At 38.5% G+C, this 25456-nt stretch overlaps 2 protein-coding genes across 9 annotated transcripts in view; one reads left to right on the plus strand and one right to left on the minus strand.

Moving 5' to 3' along the window:
* Nucleotides 1-23914, plus strand: LOC115607249 (radial spoke head 10 homolog B-like). Of its 8 annotated transcripts, none has more exons than XM_030484335.1 (22): nucleotides 1-38; nucleotides 848-1177; nucleotides 2376-2451; nucleotides 2696-2764; nucleotides 2959-3132; nucleotides 4179-4264; nucleotides 4900-5020; nucleotides 5863-6039; nucleotides 6561-6702; nucleotides 7197-7318; nucleotides 7778-7967; nucleotides 8657-8768; nucleotides 8855-8934; nucleotides 9035-9186; nucleotides 10426-10533; nucleotides 11577-11753; nucleotides 12548-12673; nucleotides 13733-13778; nucleotides 14277-14402; nucleotides 15453-15645; nucleotides 16069-16294; nucleotides 23779-23914. In XM_030484335.1, the coding sequence occupies exons 2-21, from the start codon at nucleotides 924-926 to the stop codon at nucleotides 16262-16264; spliced, it is 2727 nt and encodes a 908-aa protein (XP_030340195.1). In that variant the 5' UTR covers nucleotides 1-38; nucleotides 848-923; the 3' UTR covers nucleotides 16265-16294; nucleotides 23779-23914. The 8 variants fall into 8 exon arrangements, 4 of the variants coding, with proteins under 4 accessions (XP_030340195.1, XP_030340194.1, XP_030340193.1 ...); XM_030484334.1 differs by having other exon boundaries at nucleotides 25-82; XR_003991153.1 differs by lacking the exon at nucleotides 1-38 and adding an exon at nucleotides 14091-14178 and having other exon boundaries at nucleotides 100-1177.
* The window catches only part of CCZ1 (CCZ1 homolog, vacuolar protein trafficking and biogenesis associated), a 15039-nt gene continuing 6366 nt past the window's right edge, over nucleotides 16784-25456 (minus strand). The window contains exons 7-15 of the mRNA XM_030484340.1: nucleotides 25161-25336; nucleotides 24477-24558; nucleotides 23911-23972; nucleotides 22881-22992; nucleotides 22254-22287; nucleotides 21786-21903; nucleotides 19469-19627; nucleotides 18247-18374; nucleotides 16784-17138 (exon numbers count right to left, since the gene is read on the minus strand). Coding sequence (XP_030340200.1) covers nucleotides 17083-17138; nucleotides 18247-18374; nucleotides 19469-19627; nucleotides 21786-21903; nucleotides 22254-22287; nucleotides 22881-22992; nucleotides 23911-23972; nucleotides 24477-24558; nucleotides 25161-25336 — 927 coding nt within the window. The 3' untranslated portion in view covers nucleotides 16784-17082. The remainder of the gene's footprint in view (nucleotides 17139-18246; nucleotides 18375-19468; nucleotides 19628-21785; nucleotides 21904-22253; nucleotides 22288-22880; nucleotides 22993-23910; nucleotides 23973-24476; nucleotides 24559-25160; nucleotides 25337-25456) is intronic.

Consider the following 25456-nt stretch of genomic DNA (forward strand, 5'->3'; position numbering starts at 1 on the left):
AGGCAGCGGCGGGCCGCGGCGCGATCGCCATGACTACGGTAGTGTTCACCATACTGCGGCTGCGCGGCGCGGGCCCGCGGCGGTAGGTGAGAGGTGGGGGGCTGCGGAGCCCGGCGGGGCTGCCCTGGGGTCGGAACGGCTTCTGGCCCCGGGCTGCCCTCGCTGCCCCTTGCTTCTCCACTCGGGCCCTTGGGGCAGGTGATCGAATGCTGTAGTTGCCCGGGTGGAATGAGGCGCTGGCTGGAAGTAAGCGGTCGTGAGAACATGGCGGTTCCCTGAGGTGCCCCTGTCAGCCCTGACCACCGGAGTGCGGGGGTTGATTCTTGGATTGTAAAACACTGATGATCAATCTGTGAAATGAAGGAGAATTGTGATTACAGCCCTTCAAGCAGTCCTGTAACCTTCAAGTAGCTCTTAACTAGCAAGATAACTGTATAAGTTATGGTGGCTATTCTATGTTTTGGGTCGGTCTGCACTCATAACTTTGAAAGCAAGTTAAATCAATACTGCTGGTGCAGCTGTAACTTTCCAGAAACTCGCCAAACTCATATCATTTGAGAAATGGCTTTCAACTTTGCTGCATGATTAAATCTAGACACCTAAAAATCTGTAAAGATGTAGTAAAGATAGAGACCTCTGTGTAGTGTAAGTCTACTAACAACACTTTCAGGTCGTGGTGGTTTTGATTAACTTCTTAAGAGTTGAGTCACGGCCCTATGTTCTGTCTACCACAAGCTGAAACCACTGCCGGGAGGAATACTTATTACAGAAATAAGTTAAGTACATGCTTGTGTAATTTTCCATGTATTGAGCTGTTTGGTTTTTGTTTGGTTGTTTTTCGTCTCAGATTGTAAGGGAAAACATTTTTACATAAGACAGTAGATGTTCAGAAGGAGAATACATGTTGAGACAATTCAGTAGTTATGGCAAAGGATAAGAAGAAAGATGGCAAGAAGGCAGAAAAGTCTTCACGCCCTCCTATTCCTTCACAAGAAGTTACAGCTGAGAGCAGTGCTACAAAGCTGACAGATTTGCCGACCTTGGTGAATGAAGAGGAAGAAACAGGGGCAAGTCCAGTGATACAGGATAAAGAACCAGAGGAGGCAGAGGAACCTCCAGTCCAAGATGTTCCTCAATACTACGAGGAGCCTGTTCTTATTCAACTTATTGTAAAAAGGTATGCTTGTTACAAATACATCAGTGCAGTCAGGAATTCTCATTTAAGTATCTCTGGTGTACCTGGTGTCATACGAACACAGATTTAACTTTTGATTTGAGGCAGCGAATTGGTTTATTCAGAGCTAATAGCCATGACACCTTATGAGTGATACATGTGGAATTCTGTTGCCTTCTTGCACACTTGAGTGTTGCTGGTGCTCTGTACCTGCCAAAAGCTTCATACTTTTAGCTTGTTCTCCTGTGCTGAAGTTTGGTCTAAGTATGCCGACAGTAGGTGAGGAAAACATCGCTATGTCATTTAAAGTTCAGTTGTTACTGCCTTTTAATGTTTAGGGCTGCTCATATCTCTTAAGAATATCCTAAACTGAGGAAACAGGTGAATAGTAGTGTTAGCCAAATCCTTTAGTAGTTCAAGGGGAATATATGTAATGTTTCACGTGACCAGGTTGCCTAGTTGTAAGCTAGCAAATCATAGAATGGTTAGGGTTGGAAGGAACCTGAAAGCTCATCTATTTCCAAACCCCTTGCCATGGGCAGGGACGCCTCACTCTAGACTATGTTGCCCAAGGCTTTGTTCAACCTGGCCTTGAACACTGCCAGGGATGGACCATTTACCACTTCTTTGGGTGCCTCATCACTCTCACAGCAAAGAACTTCTTCCTTAAATCTAACCTGAACTTCCCCTATTTAAGTTTGAATCCATTGCTCCTTGTCCTATCACTACAGTTCCTGATGAAGAGTTCCTCTCCAGTATTCTTGTAGGCCCCCTTCAGATACTGGAAGGCTGCTATGAGGTCTTCACACAGCTTCTCTTTTCCAGGCTGAATAGCCCCAATGTTCTCAGCCTGTCTTCATATGGGAGGCGCTCCAGCCCTCTTATCATCCTTGTGGCCCTCCTCTGGGCTTGCTCAAATAGTTTCACGTCCTTATATGCTTCCTTCTTAAATCTACTAATGTGTCTTGTTTTCTTAATTGAAAGAAGTATGGTTTGAGGCAACACAACAATTATGTGAAATACTACAAGAAAGGTGCAAGAATTTTTAAATTTTGTTGTAGCTTGTATTTCTACCCAAGAGGCAGCAAATGGCTTGTGTATAAGCCATGGTAAGTTGAAAGTGATTTATTGTATGTAAGTTGTCATTTATGTCTACTGGCAGTGACAGGAAACCTTCATCTTTAGTTTGTTTTCCTTGTAGCTATGAAGGTGAAAAAGTCCATGGATTGTATGAGGGTAAAGGATTTGCATGTTTTGAGGGAGGAAATACATACAAGGTGAGTGTATAAATTAATAAAATAGTAGTGGATTAAGTTCTTTCTCTAGAACAGGCAATCTGCTTCTTTTAATGTAGGTGGAGGTTGAGCACTCAGAATGTGTAAGCATTGAAAGCTCTTCATTTGAAATGAGTAGTTGGAGGATGACATTTATATATAATTCTTTTGAAGTCTTACAGTCAGTGTAGGCTTTGGTTGCGGTAAGAATAAATTTGCAAACGATGCTGTTCTCTTCATTTTGAAGGGCATGTTTTCTGAAGGCCTTATGCATGGACAAGGGACTTACACATGGGCTGATGGAGTGAAGTACGAGGTAAAGTGCACTTCAATTTATAACAGAACACGATTACAGCCAATTAGAGGTGTAAATTCAAGGAAAGTAGATAAGTTGCAGTTATTGGTACAGTGCAGCTGGCTACTGCAGAACTATGGCAGTGGTTTCAGTCACAGGCCTGACTTCTCCCAGAATTGGTCTGTTTTTTTAAATGTTGTAATTTAATTTTTTAGGGAACATTTGTTAAGAACGTGCAGATGTTTAATGGCCGTTATACATGGAATGATGGCAGCATTTATGAAGGATCAATCAAGGATGGAGTTAGGCATGGATTTGGATTTTTCCGGAGCGGTACTCATCCTATTTCTTACATTGGCTATTGGTGTAAAGGCAAAAGACATGGAAAGGTAAGAAAGAACACCAAATGAGAGCATGGTCTTCTCATCTGGTGTCCCTATACCTCCTGGAATAGCAAGTGTTCTTGTGCAGAGGTTTTGCAAAAATGTTTCATGCTGTTGCATGGTCTTTGTAGAGATTTCTTTTTCCTAAGGATCTTCTTTGGAGTTGTGAGTGCCAATTAAAACAACTGGGATGGGATCTGTTTGTGCTAGAAGGGATGAACGGTATCTGAAAAGAGTAATTGGTTTATTATGTATTTTGTCCTTTATGCTGCTCCACAAAGATGATGAAAGTCAGAAGTGTTGGCTGCATCAGTCAATTAGCTTCCCAGTAATGACAAAGTAATCCCATCTCCCAAATGTGTTAAGCAGACCAAGTGTGATAATTATTGCCATAGCTAGTGTAAGTGACATCTAGTTCCAACTTGTTAAAGGCACATAGTGCTTTTATCTGTCTCTGTTCTACGCATCCAAAGTGAGAAACTCTTCTGGGCCTGACATCTTGAAGACCGATGCTCAGCATGTGAGGAAGATCTATTCTAATAATGTGGGGGTTTTTAACATGTCACTAATGACACATTAAAATCGCACGGCGGCAGTGGATGATCACCAGTGCAATGGTCTGTCCAGTTTGTTCAGAGAGGAAGCTGTCAGAGAAAGACAGAACAGTTAACACTGTAGGCTTATTGTTGGAAGTTGAATGCTGAATCAGAAAACTGATCTTCCTAAGAGTGACTGCTGTGATTAAGTTGCCAAAGTTAGCTTTCTGAAAGTGTTTCCAAGTAGTTTGAAAAACATGGTAGAATTTGATGTAATAGGTTGGGGTTGTTTTAGGGTTTTTTTGGGACACCTGGTCTTTTTTAAGGTCTTAACTATTCATCAAAAGAGGTTGCTTTTTAATTTATTTTTATCACTTCAGTTGCTTTCAGTACAGGGTCTCAGAGTGGCTGCAAGTAAGAGCATGATTATGATGTGTCTGATGTAATTTGTATGCGGTGTTTTATTAATGTAGATGAATATTTAGGTATTTAAATTGACTATACTGTCTGTTTCAGGGTACCATTTATTATGACCAGGAACATACCTCTTGGTATTCAGGTGACTGGGTAAATGATGTCAAAGAAGGATGGGGAATGAGATGGTAAATGCCATAACACTCGTTCTTGTCTTCATATTTTTTATTTTACACGTATTATCATACAGTTTCTCCTGTTGTTTAAAATGGATACAAATGCTACTGTTTCATAGTGGTGTGTACTTTCTGTAGTGGAATAAATAATTGTACAAGATGCTTTATAATAATAAAATAGACCTTCTCTATAACTTACATTTTTATGTTGATATATTTCTACTGCTCATTCCCACAAAGGAAAGTCTGACGACAAAATGATAAATCAGGTTTGGTAAACCACAAATCAACATTTAAAAACAAATAAATGATTTGAACAGATGGAGCTGCTTTTATGAATAGATGAATTATTTGTGGAATTATACATAGAAGAATACTTTGATTATCTATGGTGAAGACTCTTTGGAAAAAAAGAACTGGTTAATATTTTTACAGTGATCTATAAGTTAAAAATAGCAGGTGAACAGTGGGTACAATCAAACCTTCGTATTCGTGTCACAGTGAGCCAGCTTTCAAATTAATGCTTGTATTTAGCTTTAATAAATTCGGAATTCATTACCAGTGAGGTTTTGTATAAACCTTGCTTTCATAAGATCCACTTAGAATTTAGTATGAATGAGTCATTAACTTTTATTATTTTCTTGCAGCTATAAGTCTGGAAATATCTATGAAGGTCAGTGGGAGAAAAATGTACGGCATGGAAAAGGAAGAATGAGATGGTTGACAGCTAATCAAGAGTATATGGGACAGTGGGTGCATGGCATACAGGTAGTAATTTCTTCCCCAGCAACCTCTTTAGTTGAGCATCTGTCCATTGCTCTAGTAAAATTAGATAAGGGGGTTTTGTGCAATATCAAAGGAGCTTTATATGATTTTTGCCAGTTGAGATAGCATAAGTATGCTCTTTATCTTAAGTTGATGCTCATAAGAAGTCTGCAGTATTCAGATTGTTAAGGGGCTGTTGAGTTAGTCTTACAAAATAATAATTTAATACTCTAATGGAAAATATGAACCTTTTTCATTAAAAAAAGGAAGTCAAAGTTAGGTGTGACTGTACTCAGCTTGAGATATGACTTCAGCAGTGAGTATATGTAGCAATTTACGTCTGTATCACCTGTGAAATATTAGACCATGCTGTTAACGTTTCATGATGGGAGGAGATGATTTCTGGCATTTTCTTCCATTTATTATCCTGTTGGAAAAAGAATGTGAGCTACTTCCTCTGTCTTTTCACCCTGCATAAAATTGTTAAGGAGGAGTCCAGCTTCTGGAACATCATGGCTCTATCTGGCATGGTGTTCCTCACTTGCCTGTTCAGCATTATAGCCAAAAGGATTCAGGCAGGCAGGATGTCTTTAGGAGTCCTGTTGGTAGAGCTTGCTCAAGTATGTGTTGATTTAGTGTATCCTCTGAGCACTTCTCCCATGCACCTTTGTAGAATATAGTTCTGAGGATGGCTTGAAGTACTGCAGCTGTCAGCTGGGTGCTTTAATTTGAGAGATTTGCCAACTGTGACTTAAAGATGGTCCTTTTTCAAAGTCTGGACCTGTAGCAGTAGTAGCTTCTCTGGGGATGTTTGGTTTTTCTTAAACACACAAATTGTTTTTCAGCATGGGTATGGCAGCCACATCTGGTTTTTGAAGAGAATGCCTGTGTCTCAGTATCCTTTAAGGAATGAATACATAGGTGATTTTGTAAATGGGGAACGCCATGGACACGGGAAGTTCATATATGCCAGTGGAGCAGTGTATGATGGTGAATGGGTTTGTAATAAGAAGCATGGCAAGGTAAGTATTGCCAAGTAATAAGATGAAACTACAGACAACACCAGAGGAGTCAATTCTGCTCTGTATGGCAGATCTCCAGATCTCTCTACAGAAAACTACATTCAAGTTTCATCATGGATGCAATCCCAACATAACAGGCTGAGTCTGCTGAAAGCAGTAGGAGTCCTTCCAAGGACCTTGCTGGGCCACAGATTTGACTCCATGGTTAAATGCTTGTTATGTGTAGAAAGAAATATATTTTACTGTGAAGATTTTGAATGTGATAGGTATGTCTGGATTTTTGCAGTGGTTGACTTTTCAAAAACAAACAGATATATAGGCAATTTTTCATTCCAGCAGGGTACTTCAATTTAGAGATGACAAAGTGCTTTATAAAAAATGGGGAGGGAAAATTATTTTGCTTTATTTTATCTCATGTATTACATTGTAGCCAAGATTCTTAAAATAAAATTTGGTTGAGAGCATAAGTCTTATTTTTAATTTTGTTAATTTCAATATAAATCAAAGATCATTATCTATAGGGCAAGTTTGTCTTCAAGAACGGTCGTGTTTATGAAGGAGAGTTCATAGATGATAACATGGTGGAATATCCTGCTTTTCTAGTGAATGCAATGAATGTGAAAGGGCTGAATTCCATTTGCACAGAAAGTCATTTTGGCACTGGTAAGCAGCTTAAGAAAACAAATTCTACTCAGTCGACATTTTGTTTTTACTTTAACATGAAGCCGTTCATACTTACTCAAGAGCCAGACGTATTTCTTGAAAGAGCTTTGATAAACGTGGGAGTTATCTTAATTATTAATGACTTTTGCTCCCATACTTCTTGTTTCCTGCACATGACACTGTGAGTTGATTGACACATCCACACTGCATCTTGTAATGCTTTTTGAACACTCTTGTCTGAAAGTTGCATAACTTACGTAATATCTGCATTTCCTTTTGGCTAGGGGTTGGATTTGACAAGATTACTCTTCAGTTGTTACGCTGTTGATTATGAAATCTCTACACCTCACTGTAAAGGAGTCTATTATTATTAGTTTGAAGTCACTAATAGAAGAAGGAATAATACATGTTTCATTTTCCTTCTTTCTCTCTCTCTCTATATATATATATAACTTCATTTTAGTTTATTCTGATTCATTTTATTTGCATGGTAGAAAACACCACAATCATCAGTGGCTCAGAAGATACTTCTCTTCTGGAATTCAGTACTGAGTTGGATATATCTTTACTGCTTGACTTGTTGCCAGAGGAAGAGAGATGGGAAGAACTGAAACAAGTAAGAGTTTACTGTTTGATATCTTCAGTTTTCCCCCGTGGTGTATTTCATGTTATTTTGTTTCTGGTTTATTTTATTAAAGTAACTCATTTCATTAAAGAATTATTTGAAAATCTGAAGGCCATGAAAATAGAAAAACAAAAAGAATGAATAGGCAGTGTTGCCTCTTCCTGAGCTTTCTTTGGAATATGATAAAAAAATGTTATATCTGAAAGGGCATTTGACAGCTGCCTTTAGCTACTGTGAAGTTTGTCTGCTGACAGAGTAATTTATTTTTATTGATCATCAAAAAATATACATTATAACTGCATTTGAGTAATGCCATCATGAATGCTTAATCAGGAATATCCTCTTTGAAGTTACAAGGTGAAAAGCATTATATGCCCAGTTATAGGATCAATATGAGCTGATCCCTACTTGCTTTGAGACGATGCTGAAAACATATCCTGCTTTGTTTAGGTAGAATTTGCCGTGTTGAGGCATATTACAGAACTGAGAAGAATTTACACCTTCTACAGTAGCTTAGGCTGTGATCATTCTTTTGACAACACCTTCCTCATGACGAAGCTCCAATTTTGGAGGTTTCTGAAGGACTGCCAGTTTCATCACTCCAACATAAGTCTTGCTGAAATGGATCGGATATTGAGTGGTTTGTATTTCTGTTGTTTGGGGTCTAGAATCCAGGAACTGTAATAGTAAGCTGTGGAGAGGTGGAGTGGCAAGTTCTGCTGATAGCTCAATGCTGGCAGTTAGGTGTCCCTGAGTGAGTACCTCTGTACCTGTGACTTCTCAGTGGATGCATTAACACTTCTCCAGGCACTTCAGGTGCTTAGGTGGGAAAACGTAAAATTAAAATAGCACTTAAAAATTTGTTCTAAAGAGGCATCTATTCAAAACTTGTATTCACCCCTAGTCTTGCCTTTACTATTACATGTAGTTTCAAGAGGTCTGAGAAAGAGAAGAAACAAATCTTCCAGTGCTTTTAACTTTGGTTTGCATGTAGTGTGGGGATTTTTATTTCCATAGGGCCAGTTAAACAATCAGTTCCCTTTTAGACCGGCAGCAGAAGCACTGTGGTGTCCCTGGTATGTAAAGGGTTTAACTCAAACTTTGCTTCCCCTTTCGTTCCTATATGCTGAGTGGATGTGTTTCTAGAAAGAGAGAATTTGATAGAACTCAGCTGTAGGTGGATGGTTTTCCCTTGAGCTGCTTGTTTGGAAGTGATGCTGTGTCTGGTCTGGTTCTTCCAGCAGTGTTGTTAAGGTGTGATAGGTAGAGATGGAGAAGCGTTTTAATGTACATGATAGCAATAGAGATTTATTTATTCCAATTTTTTAGGTAAGAAAACACCAGTTGAGGAGATACATTGTCCACATGAGACTTTACTATTCAGAACGTTTTTATCTTACCTTATTCGCCTAGCATTTCATATCTATCGTGAAGAACACAAGTAAGTTTTTCATCTTATAGTGAAATTGATTTCAGTGTAATAAGTTTGAGTCTTCCCAGACAAGAGTATTTTTGTTTCAACTGTAGAGAGAACAGTCCTTATCTGAGTAAGTGTTTCTTAGAAACGATGTCCAGGAACGTTATTCCCTCTGCCTGTTATGTCCAAGGTAAGTAACAGTATTTCTTCTGTGCAGAAGTCATCAGTTAGTACCACGCACATCACAGTTTTACTGTAACCATTTATTTTTTCCCAATTAATTTTTAAAGGTATCTTATTTTCTGGAGAAAGATGTACAGTTTTGGTCATGAGCAGCTACATTGACAAATGCTGGGAAATATACAGAGCCTTTTGTAGACCAAGCACCAGACCTCCATTTGAGCTCACAATGAAAATGAGGCACTTCCTTTGGATGTTGAACGTAATAACCTCTATTTCTTTATTTTGTGTGATTACAAATGCTTTATTTGTTCAGTTTATATGAGCATTTTAAAATACTCCCTGTGACTTCTGCTCAGTTGAAAAGGTAGGAGTGTTACGTTATTTGTAGAATCTGTCCACCAAACATTAAAGGGACAGTTATTCTACAGAACTGATTTATGTACTCGTGCAGGGCTGAATTCAGACTTTGTACTCATAATTTCAAATAACCAAATCTTAAAACACATTTGTCTAAGAGAATAAAAGTATTTTTGCTTCCTTCCCCCCCACCCTGTAGAGTGAATATATGGAAATGTCTTACTGGTAGAACTCAGACTGGCACCTTCTGAAATAACACAGTAAACCATTTTAATAATGTATTAATTTAATATACTGCAAGATGTAGATTAGATTCTTTACTAAAATTCAATAATTCAGGGACAGATCAAGATTACACTGAAGCTAGGGAACAATTCCCATTGATAGGCCTGGGTTTTGGTCACTGTAACTGTTTAAATCCAAGCCTTTTTTCATGGAAAAACTAAATTAGTAAAAATATCAGATGGAAGATTGTGAAAGCTCATAAATAAAAATAAAAAAAATTAGAAGTTCTTTCTTAACCCTGTTTTTGCAGTCTAGGAAGAATTTCCATTCACTTCAATAGGGCCAGAACTTTATCGTTGATTACCTATGTGGAAGTATAGAATAGAATCATAGAATAGTTTGGGTTGGAAGGGACCTTCAAAGCTCATCTAGTCCAACCTTCCTGCAATGAGCAGGGACATCTTCAACTAGGTCAGGTTGCTCAGAGCCACAGCCAGCCTGGCCTTGAACATCTCCAGGGATGGTGCATCCACCACCTCTCTGGCAACCTGTGCCAGTGTTTTACCACCCTCATTGTAAAAATCTTTTCCTTATGTCCAGCCTGAATCTCCCCTCTTTTAGTTTAAAACCATCACCCCTCATCCTGTCACAACAGGCCCTGCTAAAATGTCTCTCCTCCTCTTCTTATAGGCCCCTTATAAGAACTGAAAGGCCGCAGTAAGATCTCCCTGGAGCCTTCTCTTCTCCAGGCTGGAGAGCCCCAACTCCCTCAGCCTTTCCTCCCAGGAGAGGTGGTCCAGCCCTCTGATGATGTGAAACCACTAGAAACTTTGACACAGGCTTTAAAGGGAGTTAGACTAGATCCATGTGGGAATGCCTTGAGTGCTGCTAACATGTAATGCTTACTCTTAACCAGGATTTTAAACTTCTCAGCAAACAATTAACTCCTTCAAGACTTGTGGAAATACTTGTCAAAGATGGTCCCTCTCTGCCTGGTAGCAGTAACACCAACCTGGAGCTGGAGGTGTGTATGGAAAAGTATCATACTTCATTGCTACAGGAACAATTAAAATTACTTTTAAAAACTGTTGCAATTACTGTTCTGTCTGCTAGGGCAGGAGGAAATGAATTTAGTAAAAAAAAGGAGTACAAACTTGAGCCTCTATTTCTGTTGTCCTTTGTTCTGCCTATACCTTCTAGCTTAGCTCATGTACTTCTGTGTTTTTCTTATTACTTTACCCTTCTTAGTATAGTCTCAGCATACCTGACCCTACAAATAACCCTTAAGAGTGCCATAACCCAGAGGGTGAAATACCATTCCTAGGAGACTGCTGCTAGTAATAGATGCGTCTGTGGGGCACTTGCTTGACAATATGTGTATACAGTGATTGCACAGGGATGAATGTCAGCACTTCCAGCTGCCAAGGTGTGCACTGGAAATATTAAGATGTGCTAATGATTAAGATGTGAACACACTGATCCTGAAAATCTGGAGATCCGAGAAACCTGATGTGTCAAGTGCTGCCACCTCAGTGAGGTAGAAGACTCATGCTGCCTGATAGCTGGCCTGCTGCTGAAGGCCTTTGCCCTGAAAGAATTGGCTCTGACTTGGTGATGGTCTGTTGTAAATAGCTATATTAAATTTATTGTTTTAAACAGTGTCTGATAAACTGAACACGAGTGTAAGTCTTACTGAGGGATTCATTGTACACCCATTCCAGGGGTTTCTGGAAGCATGGTATGCAATTAAACATTTTAGGTAATAATTAATAATTTCTTAGAGAAATGTCTCATAGCTGCAGACACAGCAAAAATGTATGCAGTATTTTATTTCAATATGACTTGCATAAGGCATAACACAGGATATCACTCCTGAATTTTTTGAGCTTGGGCTGTTTTCAGTTTTTCTTCAGAAGAAGGGGTGTTTGAGTGGATAAATAAGGCCAGCCAGGCTTCACAATCACTCACTTTTGAGTTCTATGCTTGTTCAGGTACATATTAACTGCCGGTTAATGAAGGGATTTTGCCAAAATGAGTGAATTAATCACTGTGTTTGTTTCACTCTAGTTAGTTTTTCTGGAATTTCTCGAAGCTCTTCTTGCCTGTGCGTTGGTGTATGTTACCAGTGATATGATTAAGGAGCAAGAAGCTCATGAGAATGAGAGCAGAAGTAGCTTTAGAATGGAGGTTCTCTCCAAGAAAACCACATATGTATCTCTATTCCCAGACTATTCTCCATCCCAGGTAAAGTTGATGCAGACCTGTCAAGTATGTCCATTGAGAGGGTGAAGTCCAGCCCTGCAAATATTCTGTGTTTCCTGAACATAGAAACCAGCTTCCTCTTTTTGCATAAACAGTCATTTGATTGGGTCCTACTGCCTTTCCTGCTTGCTGCTGCCTTAGATTGTAACATCAATATAGACAGTTTTAACACATTTGCACGTTTTCCTAGTTAGCTCTAAATACACATAAAGTACTTGCAAGTTTTCAGCATTTGAAGGGGAATTGGCGGATTGGTTGACTGGTGAAAGATACGCCTCTTCTGCTTTAAGTCAAATGTCTAAAATTGCCCTGGAAAAATGGCATTGCAGTTGTTCTATGTATCAAGGTTCACTGTTTCCAGCAGTTAAGCTATGCTATTTTCTTTTAGCTGAACACTTGAATAAGATTTTGTCAGTTATACGATGCTGCCTGTGCCACTGGTGCAATTTAGATGCACGGCGAGTTGGAGGCATGAATTAGAATTGTTATTATTTGGAATTATGCACAAGATGGAAGCATTTTATTAATTCAGACAGCATTCACAAACACCTAATTTCACACTCAGTAAACCAGTAGTGCCACTGAACACCACCACTCCCATTCCCTGGTCAATTGTTCCAATTCTGTGGAATCTATTCCCTTGCATCATTGCAAGAATTAATGCAGCTGCACAGTGAAACGGTCCAGTTAAAAAAGTCAGAGTTCCAAGACCAAAAGAAAATCTTAATTTAAAATGTACTGAAGGTAAAATTCTTCTTGTGTTTCCTTTTTATTAGTGCACGTACAATGGAACTGTATTTGGTACAGACACGAATGATGACATTTCTGAGGCACCTGAGCTTTACTCATTATTGTCTTCAAACAAAAGTTTCATATCACAGGATGAATTAAAGAAACATGAGGTATGTAAAAAGCCCAAGGTAATTTTAAATTAGATATAATGTGTTCCCATGCCTGGATGCATGTATAAGCCTAGAAGTGGTGCATTGCCTGCCATTGCTAATAAAAGCATTTGCTCCCACACATGCACTCAGCTGTTTTTATTTAGAATACTGGGTGGTAAGTTCTACATTAACTAAAACAGGAGTGAACAAAGCTACAGTTTTATCTTGTCTCGCAAGATGGGGAGTGACAGGCTGGGAAGTGGGCAGAGAGATTTAAAAGCACTGGGGAAGGCAATGTAATTCCTAAAACAGTTTTCAGATTTTTTTCAGCAAACTTCCTACCTTCACTGCATTTATAATTTTGTACCCAGTGTATGATTGTAATGAGATTCTTGATATTCCAGGACCGAATATGTTCTGTTTGAGCTCTGATTTCAGGGTAAGATAGTAGGGATTACTGTTTTGTACTGGAATCATGGAAATCAGACAGAGAATTTGGAAACTTCTTGACTTTTAGAAAATATTGCCAACACATAAAAAATAAAACTGTGTTTGACCTGAGTTTTGGTGAGACTGAGACATAATCAGGCTGCAGAAGATGCTTGGGGTGACAGTTGGAAAGATAAAGCATCGGTCTCAGATATACTCTCGAATCTTGTTCTCTTCACTTAGTAGTATTCCTGGAGTATATTCCTGTAATCAGGAATAGAAATTAATTATTGTTTCTTCAGGACCAGATGTGTGTAGAGCAACACGTAAAAACAGAGGGACATGTCTAAGAATAGGAGCTCTCATTCTCTGTAGTATCTTTCACTGGCTCTGAAATAGGATAATCCTACTTCTCTGGCTGGTATCGAAGGTGAAGTGTTCTGACCAATTTGCTAATACTTGAAAGTGTGACACATGGTTGCAATTGAAATGTTTTGAAGTAGGTATAATTGCAGAATGCCTTTGGTTGGCAGAATGCTTTGTAGATAGGAATTTGCATGACTCAAATGGACATGTAATTTCACTTTTTAATTTGGACACAAGCCCAGGCATTTAGTAATGGAATTTTAAACTTTTTGCCAACCACAGAGGCCTTCTGAAGACACAGAGCATCCTCTTCAGGAATTTCTGATGGGTGAGTACTGGAATTATAAGCATCTCTGTAAGCAGTAGTGCCAGAGGAGATTCACTCTTTCTACAACTTAAGAGATGATTAAAACAGCAGCTGGTCATTGAAACAGCTGGATGCATTGCAGTACAGAGGGTAGCTGCGTTCAGTTTGGCAATTACAACAAGGTTTATGTTTAGCTTTGCACACCTGCTATACACAGGTATCTGGGCAAGTTTGAATCTCTGAACCTTTTGTGCTTTTTAATTAAAAGCTATCACATTTTCCTTAAAAACAACTAAATTCTTCCTGTTCTGTCCCACTCATTTGGACATGGAGACAGGAGATTGCAGTCTGCACTGTCTCTTTATTCAAAACAAATTTTTCCTCAGTACGGAAGTATTTCAAGCATGGATCTAGCTGTAAGGTCAGGTAACAATTTATATCTGTTTATGCTGAAGATCAAACCTGATACTTAACATACAGAATTACAGACTGAGTACTTTTAATTTTCCTTCTTTGCAGTACGAGATACTACCCTTTCATTTCACACAACTCATGGAGATACCGTTGTTCCATCAATAGTTCCATCATCGTTGAGCTGGGATGCAGAAAAAGAACAAAATACCTGTCCAACAAAGGAATTGACAGGTAAAGCAGTCCTACTGTTTTAATATTTAACACAAAAAATCCTTCATAGTTCTTGAATGGGGGAATTTTAATTGTATCTGCAGATTGCACCTTGTCACAAGAGGGCAGTAAATGAACGTTAATTCTGGAAGAAAATGTTTGAAGATGATTAAATGTAGTAATTGAGATGTTTAATAACGGACTTAAATAGTTTCCCCGATTTATAGATGTCACTTTTTATTTGTAGGGCATCTAAAGCTGCAGTTTGTATTTACTCTATGAGAAGCTCAATCTGCAACCCAGCCCTTTTTTTTTTTTTTAATGTCTTGGACAAATAAAAGCTATTACTGCTCTTATCTTGCTTATTTTAGTTAATGTAAGAATTATTATTAGTGATCTGCCACCATTAGCTGGGATTAGGTTAATGAGAGGCCAACATTCATGCAGAAGAGAAATCAGTAAAAGCATTTTTGTATGCTGAGGCTAGTAACCTTTTTATACCATCTGGCTGATCAGCAGATCTCATCTGGGTTGTTTTTTGTGCTTATTAAAGGTTTTCTACAGATACAGAGCCTAAACCCAAAACCATAGATAGACAAGGATCTTTGTGTAGTCAGCAGCTCTTTCACTGAAATCTGGTGACTGAAAAGTTACAGATCTGATTGTTTCTTCAAGAACCAACCCTACTTTTTGATAGTAGTGACAATTGGATGCTTGCATCCAATTCTGTTTCTTCGGGTAGTTGTGTTCATTCCTCCATTCCCCCGTGCACAGAAGTCACAGATACTGAACTGTCATCAGATTACTGCAGAAGACACTTATCATAGGATTAGAGGGGAAAGTTGATATTCTTTTGATGCCATCCCACAGACAGGTCACTCTAAACACCTGCAAAAGGGCCATCCCCTTTCACCTGCATCAGTTAAAAGTTTCTCACCGTTGTCATGTCCTGTACCATGCAGAAACCAGACCTTCCCATTGCAGAGTATCAGAGCTGAAATACTGTAGTCCAAGCCACACTTGAAACAGAAGTGCCCTGCTAAATAAACATATTTAATTTACATGTTGCAGGTGAATCAAAAGAAGCCAGAACTGAACAAGATGAGCTTAGTCTACTGATGTGTCAGGTGCAGATCTTCTTTACAACTAAGCTCTTTCCTGCTTACCAGCATGAAAAAGTGCTGTGGGAAAAAATAAAAGAAAATAGAATACGAGATGCTGAATTAGCTGAGCTGAGAAAGATCAAGGATGAGGAGCTGGCAAAGTGAGTGGTGTGTCTTATCTTGAAGTACTGTTATCTCTTCTAACAGAATTACTGAAAATGAGAAACGTGCTTTAATAAAGCAGTATAGCACAGAGTAAGTGGAAAACAACCTCCAGGTGCAATAAGCAACGTGCAGAATGTAACTTGTGACTTGCTGTCAGGAGTAACAAATAGAGGCTGCTTTGAGGTTACAGAACTACTCACTCTCTGGTAATTCCTGGCACTTGAGCCCTGCTCTGTGCAACAGCAGTTTTTTCACATACTATGAGGCAGACTTGAAGTGGTAACTGGACAGATTTTCTGCTTCTTTACAGTATGACAGCTTATACTGGTCATACGGTGAATAGAGCTGTAGTTGCTTAGCCAGTATAAATCTGTCTCCCCCCTTTTGCACTACATTAAATTTAAACTTTGTTCACTCAGAATTATTGCTGGAAGAGAAGAGGCAAAAAAGCAAGAAGCAGCTGCAGCACCAAACCCATCTGACCCCAAGAGTTCAGATTTTAAGGAGTCAGAGGAGCCTGGCACAACATTAGCACCTGCTTTGAAGGAAGAGGCACCCAGAGCAGTATCCCCAGTTACCAAGGTGCCTGCTGGCAAAAAGAGAAGGAAGAAATAAATCATCTGATGAGACGTACTGAAGCTTGGAGTAAGTAAATACTCTTTGAATAAGTTAAAAAACCAAAACAACAGCAAAAGAACCACACTTTTGCAGTAAGGTCTAAAATACAAGTATGATAAAACTGTATGCACAAGTTTATTGCTGCTACACCAAGAGTCTTGGGAAGGGGAATATAGTCACAGACATGAGTGTAACCCTTTGAAAAAAAAGTATTCCAGAAGTCAGTATTTGACTTGTACCTAAAAAGTCCCAGTAAGTTGATAAAAGAACAGGTATCTTGTCATGATCATATGGCCCAATTAAATGGTTTCTGCTTAAAATACGGTTTGACTGAAATACTGCATATGAACAAGTGTGTAAGGACTTAACAAAGAATGTAAATCAAGCTGAAGCAGCAGCTGCAAACAACAGGCCAAACTACAAAGCTTTTGGTGCAGGGGTCTTTGGTAACCAGTCTAGTTTCACATTGTAGAAAGTTAGCACAATGATGCAAATGAACACAGGAAAACAAAAAGATGCCCTTAAAAGTGTAACAATTATTAGTTTTATTTTCCAGTAAAATATTCACATAACAATAGCAGAATGGAATGGTACAGATGAATTCAGGCCAGGTTTGGTTTAGTTTGCACATAAACATTTTTAAAATCTAAAAATTTTATGATCAGAGTTTACAGATTTTAGTAGAAATTTTGATTCTTACAAAGCAAGTATTGCTTTACTATTGTCATTATTCCAGTCAATAATATGACTAATAACTTCTCATGTTGAACAAGTGTCTGACATTGACATCTTACAATAAATCAGCCCTTTGCAGATCAATCCAAGAAGAAAATATTATTAAACTGTGTTGCACAAAGTTTCTTCACTTCTTCTGTAAAAAAGAAAAGAAAAAAGGTATTTCACTATATGTTACAGGAGCCTCTGCAAGCAAAACCTTGGGGATCATCAAGGAGAATATAATTAAATTCAAACAGAAGAAACTCTAGGAGTTTCCAGTGTAGAAATACACTCAATGTTATTCTATTTTCAGTAGGAGAAAACGAGTCAAATCTGATGTTTGACACTGTCTGAAAGATGAGTTGTATTCTAAATGACTAAAATGTAAATGGTAATTTGTATTTGCTGTTGGGCCATTTGTCTTAAACTTCTACACTGCAACAGCAGAAGACTTGGCTTCAACACAAAGCAGCAGACTGTACCCCTTGTCAGGAAAGGAGGGATTAGGGTAGCCTGTTAAAATAAATCAAGTCAGCAAAACTTTTGCTTTGTGCTGTTTGGCAGAAAGCACTCCCTAAGTTTATCAGGCACAGAAACTCTCAGGTTTGATCCTGAAAGACAATTAGAAATCATGGTGAAGTCATGCAACACATTCCTCTTCTGAGAAACGAGGTTGCTAGGCTTTGGTCTTGGAAAAGCTTTAATTCTTTCCCAAGTGAGTACATTGCATCCTATTAAAACAGAGAGCCCTGAAACTGCTGCAGGTAAGACTCAGACTTTAAGAGAAATGGAAATTTAAAAGTTTGTTGCATCTTAAATGTTAATTTGTACTCTTAGTCATAGTAAGTCATTGTCAAAGCAGCACTAGAAACAAGCCAACAGTGGAATGAAAATCACTGACAGGAGAGACATCATGCATAAGTAACCTACCCATGGGTCATAGACAAGTAAAACTTAACTCAGATGTTCATCTCTCACCTATAATATACTTCATTAATTACTCCTAAGCTAAGCTCACAGAGCACTCTCTCCACTATTATTTGAAGGAGGAAGAATGACTGATTAATAATTAAGAATGTCTGCTGAATATTTATGCTGTTCTTTGACAGCTGTAGAAGGCAGACTAGAACCTTATGCAAACTTACCTGGTCTATCATAGATCAGTCCCTCTCTAGCTTTCTTGTGAGATGGATTTTATTACTTCTCCAGGGACATACATTTTAGCAGTAACTGTGTTTAAAGGTAATAAAAACAATCCTTACCATTCACTTCAATCAGATTTGCATTTTTTTGATTCAAAATAACATACAGTTCTCGCTGGTCAGACTTTTTCCCAACTACCCAGTAATCACTCATTGCCTTCACAATAATTTCCTCATCTTCATCAACTCTGAAAGAAGTTTTACAAATTAAAGAAGGTAGCAGCAAGTTCATTTTCAACAACTTCTATTTGTAATCATTAGAACAGCTTAATGTCATAATTTTTTGTGGTTGTGCAGTATGAACGAGAGACTACCAATACTGACTTAGACATAATTCATCAATCCAGGATGAAGGCTTCATAAATGGCTGCTTAGGACAACTGCATCCCTAGATTAATCATTAGTGTGTCCATTAGCCACTGTCCAACATTCCAGTGCTCTGGAGAAAAGCCCTATCCCTCCATCCTGCTAAGGATACACTTCGTAGAATTATCATTTGCTACACAGTGACCAAATAATGAAAGTTGGAGCTGGTGGATGGTGGTGTAATACTAGTTTTTCACATATCTAACTGCTAAACCTAGAACTAAACCATGCTCAACAACTACATAAAGCCATCACTGACCCTGTTCTTCCACAGTATGACAGAACATTCTGTTATCTTTTACAGACAAACGAACACCTTGTCCTTAAGTAGAGTGGGAGAATTGCTAGTACTGAAAGACATCACAATTATTCAGCATTTTCTTGTTATTTTTTTATAGTGATAGAGGGTCTCTCCCACCGTGAAGCACAATACCCATTGATAAGAAGCCAGTTATCTTCTCTGTCAGCAGTACTGTAGTAACTGCAGGGTTTGCATTTCATCTGTTGTCTAATCGCTAGAAGCAGGCAACAGTTTCAGAGGAGTGTATGATCTAGGCAGAAGAAGGTTTCCCTGTCCTTCCTACTACTTATCCTGAGATTATCAGGCTTAAGTGCAAAAGTGCTAGGCTTCACATTCCTTTTGAGTTTGTTATGGCTTCTCTGAAGCTTCAAATAGATTAGATATTTTCCTGGATAGAGGCCCTGGCTCTTCCTTAAATTATTTTTTTAAAAGGACACTTAAGTTTTGTTTGAGACAAACACAAAAAACCAAATATGACCCATGTTACACTATTTATCTCACAGAGCTCTGAATAACCATCCATGAGCAAAAAGACATGAAAAGTTCACTCATCTGAAAAAAACACCAAACTACTTGATAGAAGCAGTTACAGACTATTAAATAGTTAAGCATTACCTGGAGAAGTCACTGTTGATGTCACCGAGAATCTTCATGAGGTCAGGGTGAACTGATGCAAGTGATACACTGGGTGTTTTCCTCATGTGAATGGTACTTTTCTCTGCCAGGTTCATGTGATTGAAATAGATAAACTTAAACTGAGGCTCCTTCTCAGCCCTAGGAAGATAAAAACCAACCAAACAAAACCAGACTTGTGAATACGTGTTCTATAAGCAACAGGCTTCACAGAGAATGCAAAGCTTACCTTCACATCGAAGAGACCCAAGTACTTGTGGCATGATCAAACTTCATTTTAGCACACTTTAAAAAGCAGCAAGCCTGCAAAACCAACCAGTTTTTCCCTTTCTGCTGCTTAGGCTGCTAGTAAATAGACATGGGGGAGTCTAAAGGCCATGTCCCACTTCCCAGGAATAGTTTGCATTTTTCTAATGAGCTGTTTTTTCTCTGTCCCCATGTTGTTTCCTTGCTGCTCTCCCCTGTGCCAGTCCAATCTGGTTTCAGTGGATGCTGGGTCTTTCATTTGATTGATAAGTCATCTTCCACTCACATCTTTGTTATTTGTTACAATCAAAAGAAAGAACTCCTCCTTCATCCAGGCAATTAGATTTCCCCCCATCATTTGTGTGGGCCAAGCAAGAGACTGTTTTCAAACTCCTGCCTCAGCAGTCTTCCTCCATTTCCTCTTCTATTAAGTTAATATAAAATCTGTTGTTTAGAACTGTAGTTTTGGTAGAAGTCACAACAAATTCAGACTGGCAGAAACTGGCTATAGCAGTTGGTACTTCAGGCTATGTATTATTCAGAATCAGGGAGATAACTGTGATGACACCACTCACCTTAGCAAACAACTAGATACCCTTGCTCTTTCCTGTCACCCAGATGCATTAGTGTCAAGAAACTGTATCATGTTTTCAGGACACCATGGCATTAAACTTTAAAAGAGTTAAAGCTGCCAAAGCCAGTCCCAGATGACATTAAAAAACCCCCAACTTTAATGATTTAGTAGATTGGCGCAGTTTCAGGCACATCCTATTCTATACCCTGCGATTTTGCTGATTTGGCATGCTACCACCGAGCTCAGTCACACACCTATCTTTGCTTTAATTCCTCTTGTGTTGTCATATGTTATGCTGCTCTGGCTTCTCCAACTAACAAATCAATCTAAAAATAAATACAATTTTATGGAAAGTCAACTATAGTATATTTTCCAAAGCATTAATATTCTTTTTTATTTGCCCCTTTCCCCCCCCCATATAGTTACCTTATTTATTTTGCAGAACTAAGGCAGCTTTTTCCTCACCTAATCACCTACCATAGATGGCAACACTTCAAGCAGCAGTAATTGTTGGAAAAAGTACTGACCTTTAAAGCTTTCACTGTAACTAAATAATCCAAAACAGCCATTTCAAACTGCTAAACAGAAGTTGTTCCAGTATCTAGACCTTCACTTTCTTTTGGATTTGTAACAGAGTAAGTGTTGGACACACACCATCCAAGCTGTAAATACTTGTGTCTAAGGCAATACTCAGGTGGTGTCACTGTCCACCTGATACGAAAAATACAGTTCTTTTAAGATTATACGAAACAGCAGCTTGGGAAACCAGAATTCAACGGGAATCAGCACAAAGAAGGACATGGGCAAAGACAGGAATACTTTTAAATTATTATTAGTTATTTTTCACTCAAATGTTCTATTAGCCCAAGGGCTGCTTGTGAACATGATGAGATTCTGCTTTCCTCAAGAAAGGTTAGAAAGTATAAACTTAAGATTTTGCAGGAACTGCTACTTTTTGACTTCAACATGGGGACACCGACAGAAGATCATCATTTCAGTTGGCATTTTTGTCATTTTGTATGGATTTCTGCAAGCACAGTAATCTCTAGAACTCATCATCTTCATGGGTCAGCTAGTTTCAGTTCACATATATAAGAAGTAAAACCCAGAAGTTCCACTTCTTATACCTGAAAAACCTGCTGACAGCAGGGGGATGATGAGGCAGAATCTTGATTGGTAATAGTGAGATTTATCTTAATATTTATGATTTCTCCTGCAACAAGGAAAAAGGTTTCAGCCACCAATAAACATTCATTCCTAATAACTTGTATGTTGCTACTTCAGGGAGACCTAAATATGCAAAACCTGGCACTTCAGAAATGCTTAAGATGCAGAAAGGTAGACAAACACCATGCAAAGTACACAGTCGGCTTGATGCTTTTAACATTTGGGCTCATGTTGCCATTATTTAAGCAGTTCATTAAACCTAATTTTTAACCGGCTACTGAGAGACTGCAAGAACAGAAGTGTGTCACAAACCCTGATATTCTCTTGTTGATGTTGTATTGTTCACATATGTCTGATGCTAACACGGTGAGTTGAGGCCCAACAATGCTGTCCAGTTTACGGCAGAACTCCAGCGTAGGCGGAATCGAAGCTGGGTGGTGGGTAAAGAAAAGGGAGAGGTGAGAGTCTCTTCTCACAGTTGAAGGTACAGTTTCTGTAGCTGTTTTCTTTAAATATCAGTGAGAGTCCTGGGACAAATTTCTATCTTAATTATAACCTTATGGATGATTTTGGAAGTGTACTACTAACTGAAGCAATAGTCACTTTATTGTGTAAATTGAGTTACAACCACTGGAACAAAAATCAACTGACTGATAAAAGCCCTCGTGAAGAGACTCAAATAAGAAATTACTGCCAGTGTTTTTCAAGAGTAAACCAAGTTACATGTAATAGCATTTTGTACTATGTTTTGCCAAATAAGTGATGCTAATAGGTACTTACCATCAATCATAAAGCAGACAGCTGCACTCATGGCCTGGAACAAAAAAGTTAAAGCAAAAAAAGCCATTTACAACAGGTTACCTCAGCTACCTCAAATAAATGACAATACTTCAGTGAGGTCACATACAGGTAAACCAGTTTAAAAAAACCCCCTACTTTAAAGGTAACACTTCAATAGGATAATCTCTTATGATTTTGAAATTCAGCTCACGTAACAGTTTTTAAGTTGCAGGGGAAAGGTAAGATTTGCTAGAAATGCATTTTCTGCAAGGGTGTATGTCTGCAAGAAGCTTGCATTTCATTAAAAAAATTAGGTGGTTCTTTTTTTTAATGATTATTCATATTTTTTATTGATTAATGCTACATAAAGCCAGCTATAAAACCACTTAAAGTAACTGAAGGCTGGTATTTTGTTTTAATGAAAAACCTGTTTGTTTTGGGGAGGGTACAGGAGAAGGAAAAAGAGGATTCAGGCTTTAAATCTTGCTGCTAGAAACACCAGAGACTTTTCTGCCTCTTTGCTTTAACCTCGTATCAGTGCATCTTTCTATACAATTCATAAGTACTTCAGATCATTGTATACAAATTCCTAATTCTGTGGAACAATCACAGAGAAAGATGTAATACCTTATAAACAATTAAATGAAGCTCTTCATAAGTGTCATCAGTGTTAACAAATATTTTGGGGAAACGGCATTTTGCTTCTGGATCATTCAGATTTAAAGGTCCAGTAAGAAACCTAGAAAATAATTCAACAGGTCAGATGTGATCAATTACTTATTTCAGTTTCCCCTATTTAACACATATATTGAAACTAGCAACACTTGCATGTATGAATATATTTTAATAGAGTGAGTTTTCAGCTATCCAGATAGGCATTGAGCATTTAATATATTACCTCAACACTCCTATTTTTGCAGAAGTATTTGCATATATGCTCCAAAGAGTTACAGAAACAGGCTCAGAAAGTGAGAATAATGCTAAGGAAAGAAACCACTCAGATCATCAAAATAACAACAACAAAACTCGTTCCACATTCAAGTTGTGACTATCTTTAAAACCCCTTTTTTTTGTTACTACTGGGAAAGCACTTTTCCTTTGCTCTCCAACAGTACATTCACATCAGTTTTATGTAGAACAGTGGTGTATTAGAAGCACCTAAACTTGGGGGGAAATAGGGTGGAACAAGGAGTGTGTGCCAGTGCCTTGATCCCCAAAGAATACAATAAATCATGCAAGAGGAATTATCATGATTGAAGAAATATGTCCAAACTCACAATTACTCAAAATCATGTTGCCCAGCTGCTTAAGTACAGGATCCCCCACTCTGACATGCTGAGTACAGAGCAAAAGTAAATAGATAAATCCCTCGATTAAATCTGCACCCTTGTCTGAAGTGCCAAACTGAGAAGAAATGACTGGAACAGTTCCAAAACTTTTCATGAAGTACAACAAGAACAGTGGGGAAGAAAGTATCTGTGCAGTAATGTTAATGAAGGCTTTTCTCTCTTTTTTCCCCCTCCAGAGGTCAAGTTTTAGACTGCATCAACTGCTGTGTGGCGGTCTAGAATGAACTGTGTGTGGAATATGTACTCATAACACATGTACTCATCCTTGAGGGAAGCAGCAGTAGATGGTGACAGTAAACAAGAGCTACCTTCCATAGTGTTGTAGATTTCCTGGCATTTCAGCACGTATTGGAGAATCTCTTCCCGCTAACTGAAGCAAAAAAGAACACACACAAGAAAAAACAGTTTAAAGGTATTTTCTGTTACATTTTGCATATATTAAATTTTAAAACTTAGCTTATGGTGCTTTTTGATGAGGGAGGGGATAGTTAACTGCAAGTGGTCTTACGGCACTCCATGCTGCATTTTGCCATTAAGCTGAAGTGATTCACTTGCAGTACTGAGCAGTCACCAGTAAACTCCCCATCACCATCCCATATTCAGATTATCCCCACAATTCATGTTGTAAGCATTAGGTGCAAATACTACTGAGTTTGGTAGTGGCCTGAAACCAATACATCCCAGAATTCCTAAACTAAAATTTCAGTGGGGGAGAGGGATGGGTGGGGAAGATGCTCTTCTTTAGTACTTTCACCCTTAGTGGTACTAGAGAAACAGAAAGAACAAAAACCAAAGAAAACCCAAAGGAACAACAAGCTCCATGACTCCCCCCTCCACTTCCTTCCCGCCCTCAAAAAAGAAACAACTACCATACCTCAGGCTCCATGTGCCTTGGAAACAGAGATGTTGTGAGATACTTGTACAAAATTCTCATGTCATCTTGTTCCAGTCCACTCCTAGAACATCGGGGAGAGAAAGAAACACAAGTCACGTTTGTGCTGCAGTACAGATCACACATTTCCCTCTAACCAAAACTCAGGCAAAGCACATACCAAACTAAGGTAGCAATGTTTCAGTGTCCCAGTAGATTAAATCTCAGAACATAAATTTTTAATGAAATGTTATTTGCTAAATACAAAACACATAAATAACTGTAAAGCAGAAGAGAAATGTAAATATTTAAACAAACAAAGATCCCATTTGCTATCTTAAGTCCATTTTCAAGTAGAACTCTTTACAAGCACTGCAACTTTCTGGTTCAGAACCATTTAAAGAACAATCCCTTAATTAACTTTTTCTACGAAAAGGTGCTACAGAGGAACTTGTGTATGTGTGCAGGGGCTCTTGCGATGGAAGTGACAAGGACGCTTCTCTAGCTGCTCCCCAGGCCAACTTGCACGTAATCAGTTGGTACAGGTCAGAGAATTTAAAGCTAGAGACCAATGCCTTTCTTACACATCACTCATCCTACCATTCAGGATTCAGCAGCTTTGCTTTATGGCACTTATTTATAGGATATGAAATCAAAGAAACACAAGAGAATTACTAAAGTACCTACCAGATAAGCTGGTCATTGTAGAGAAATGCAGTATACTTGACTATGCTCAGGCTTTCTTCCATCCTATTAATAAATGACTGAATTTTCAAGTAAGTCATTTTATCCAGAGGAAAGAAGCTGATTCCACAAAACACATCCAGCAGATCGCAGGACTGTAAATGCAGTGTCTGCAAGTACTAGGATAACAACAACAGTTTTTTAGAGTTCAGACAACTTCCAATGTGTAGACTTAAATGACAAATTTGAGTCTAATCCCCAGTAATCTAGACTAATGATCAAAAAAAGTAAACCCCCTC

This window comes from Strigops habroptila, chromosome 4 (genome assembly GCF_004027225.2).
Source record: "Strigops habroptila isolate Jane chromosome 4, bStrHab1.2.pri, whole genome shotgun sequence".
Lineage (NCBI taxonomy): Eukaryota > Metazoa > Chordata > Aves > Psittaciformes > Psittacidae > Strigops > Strigops habroptila.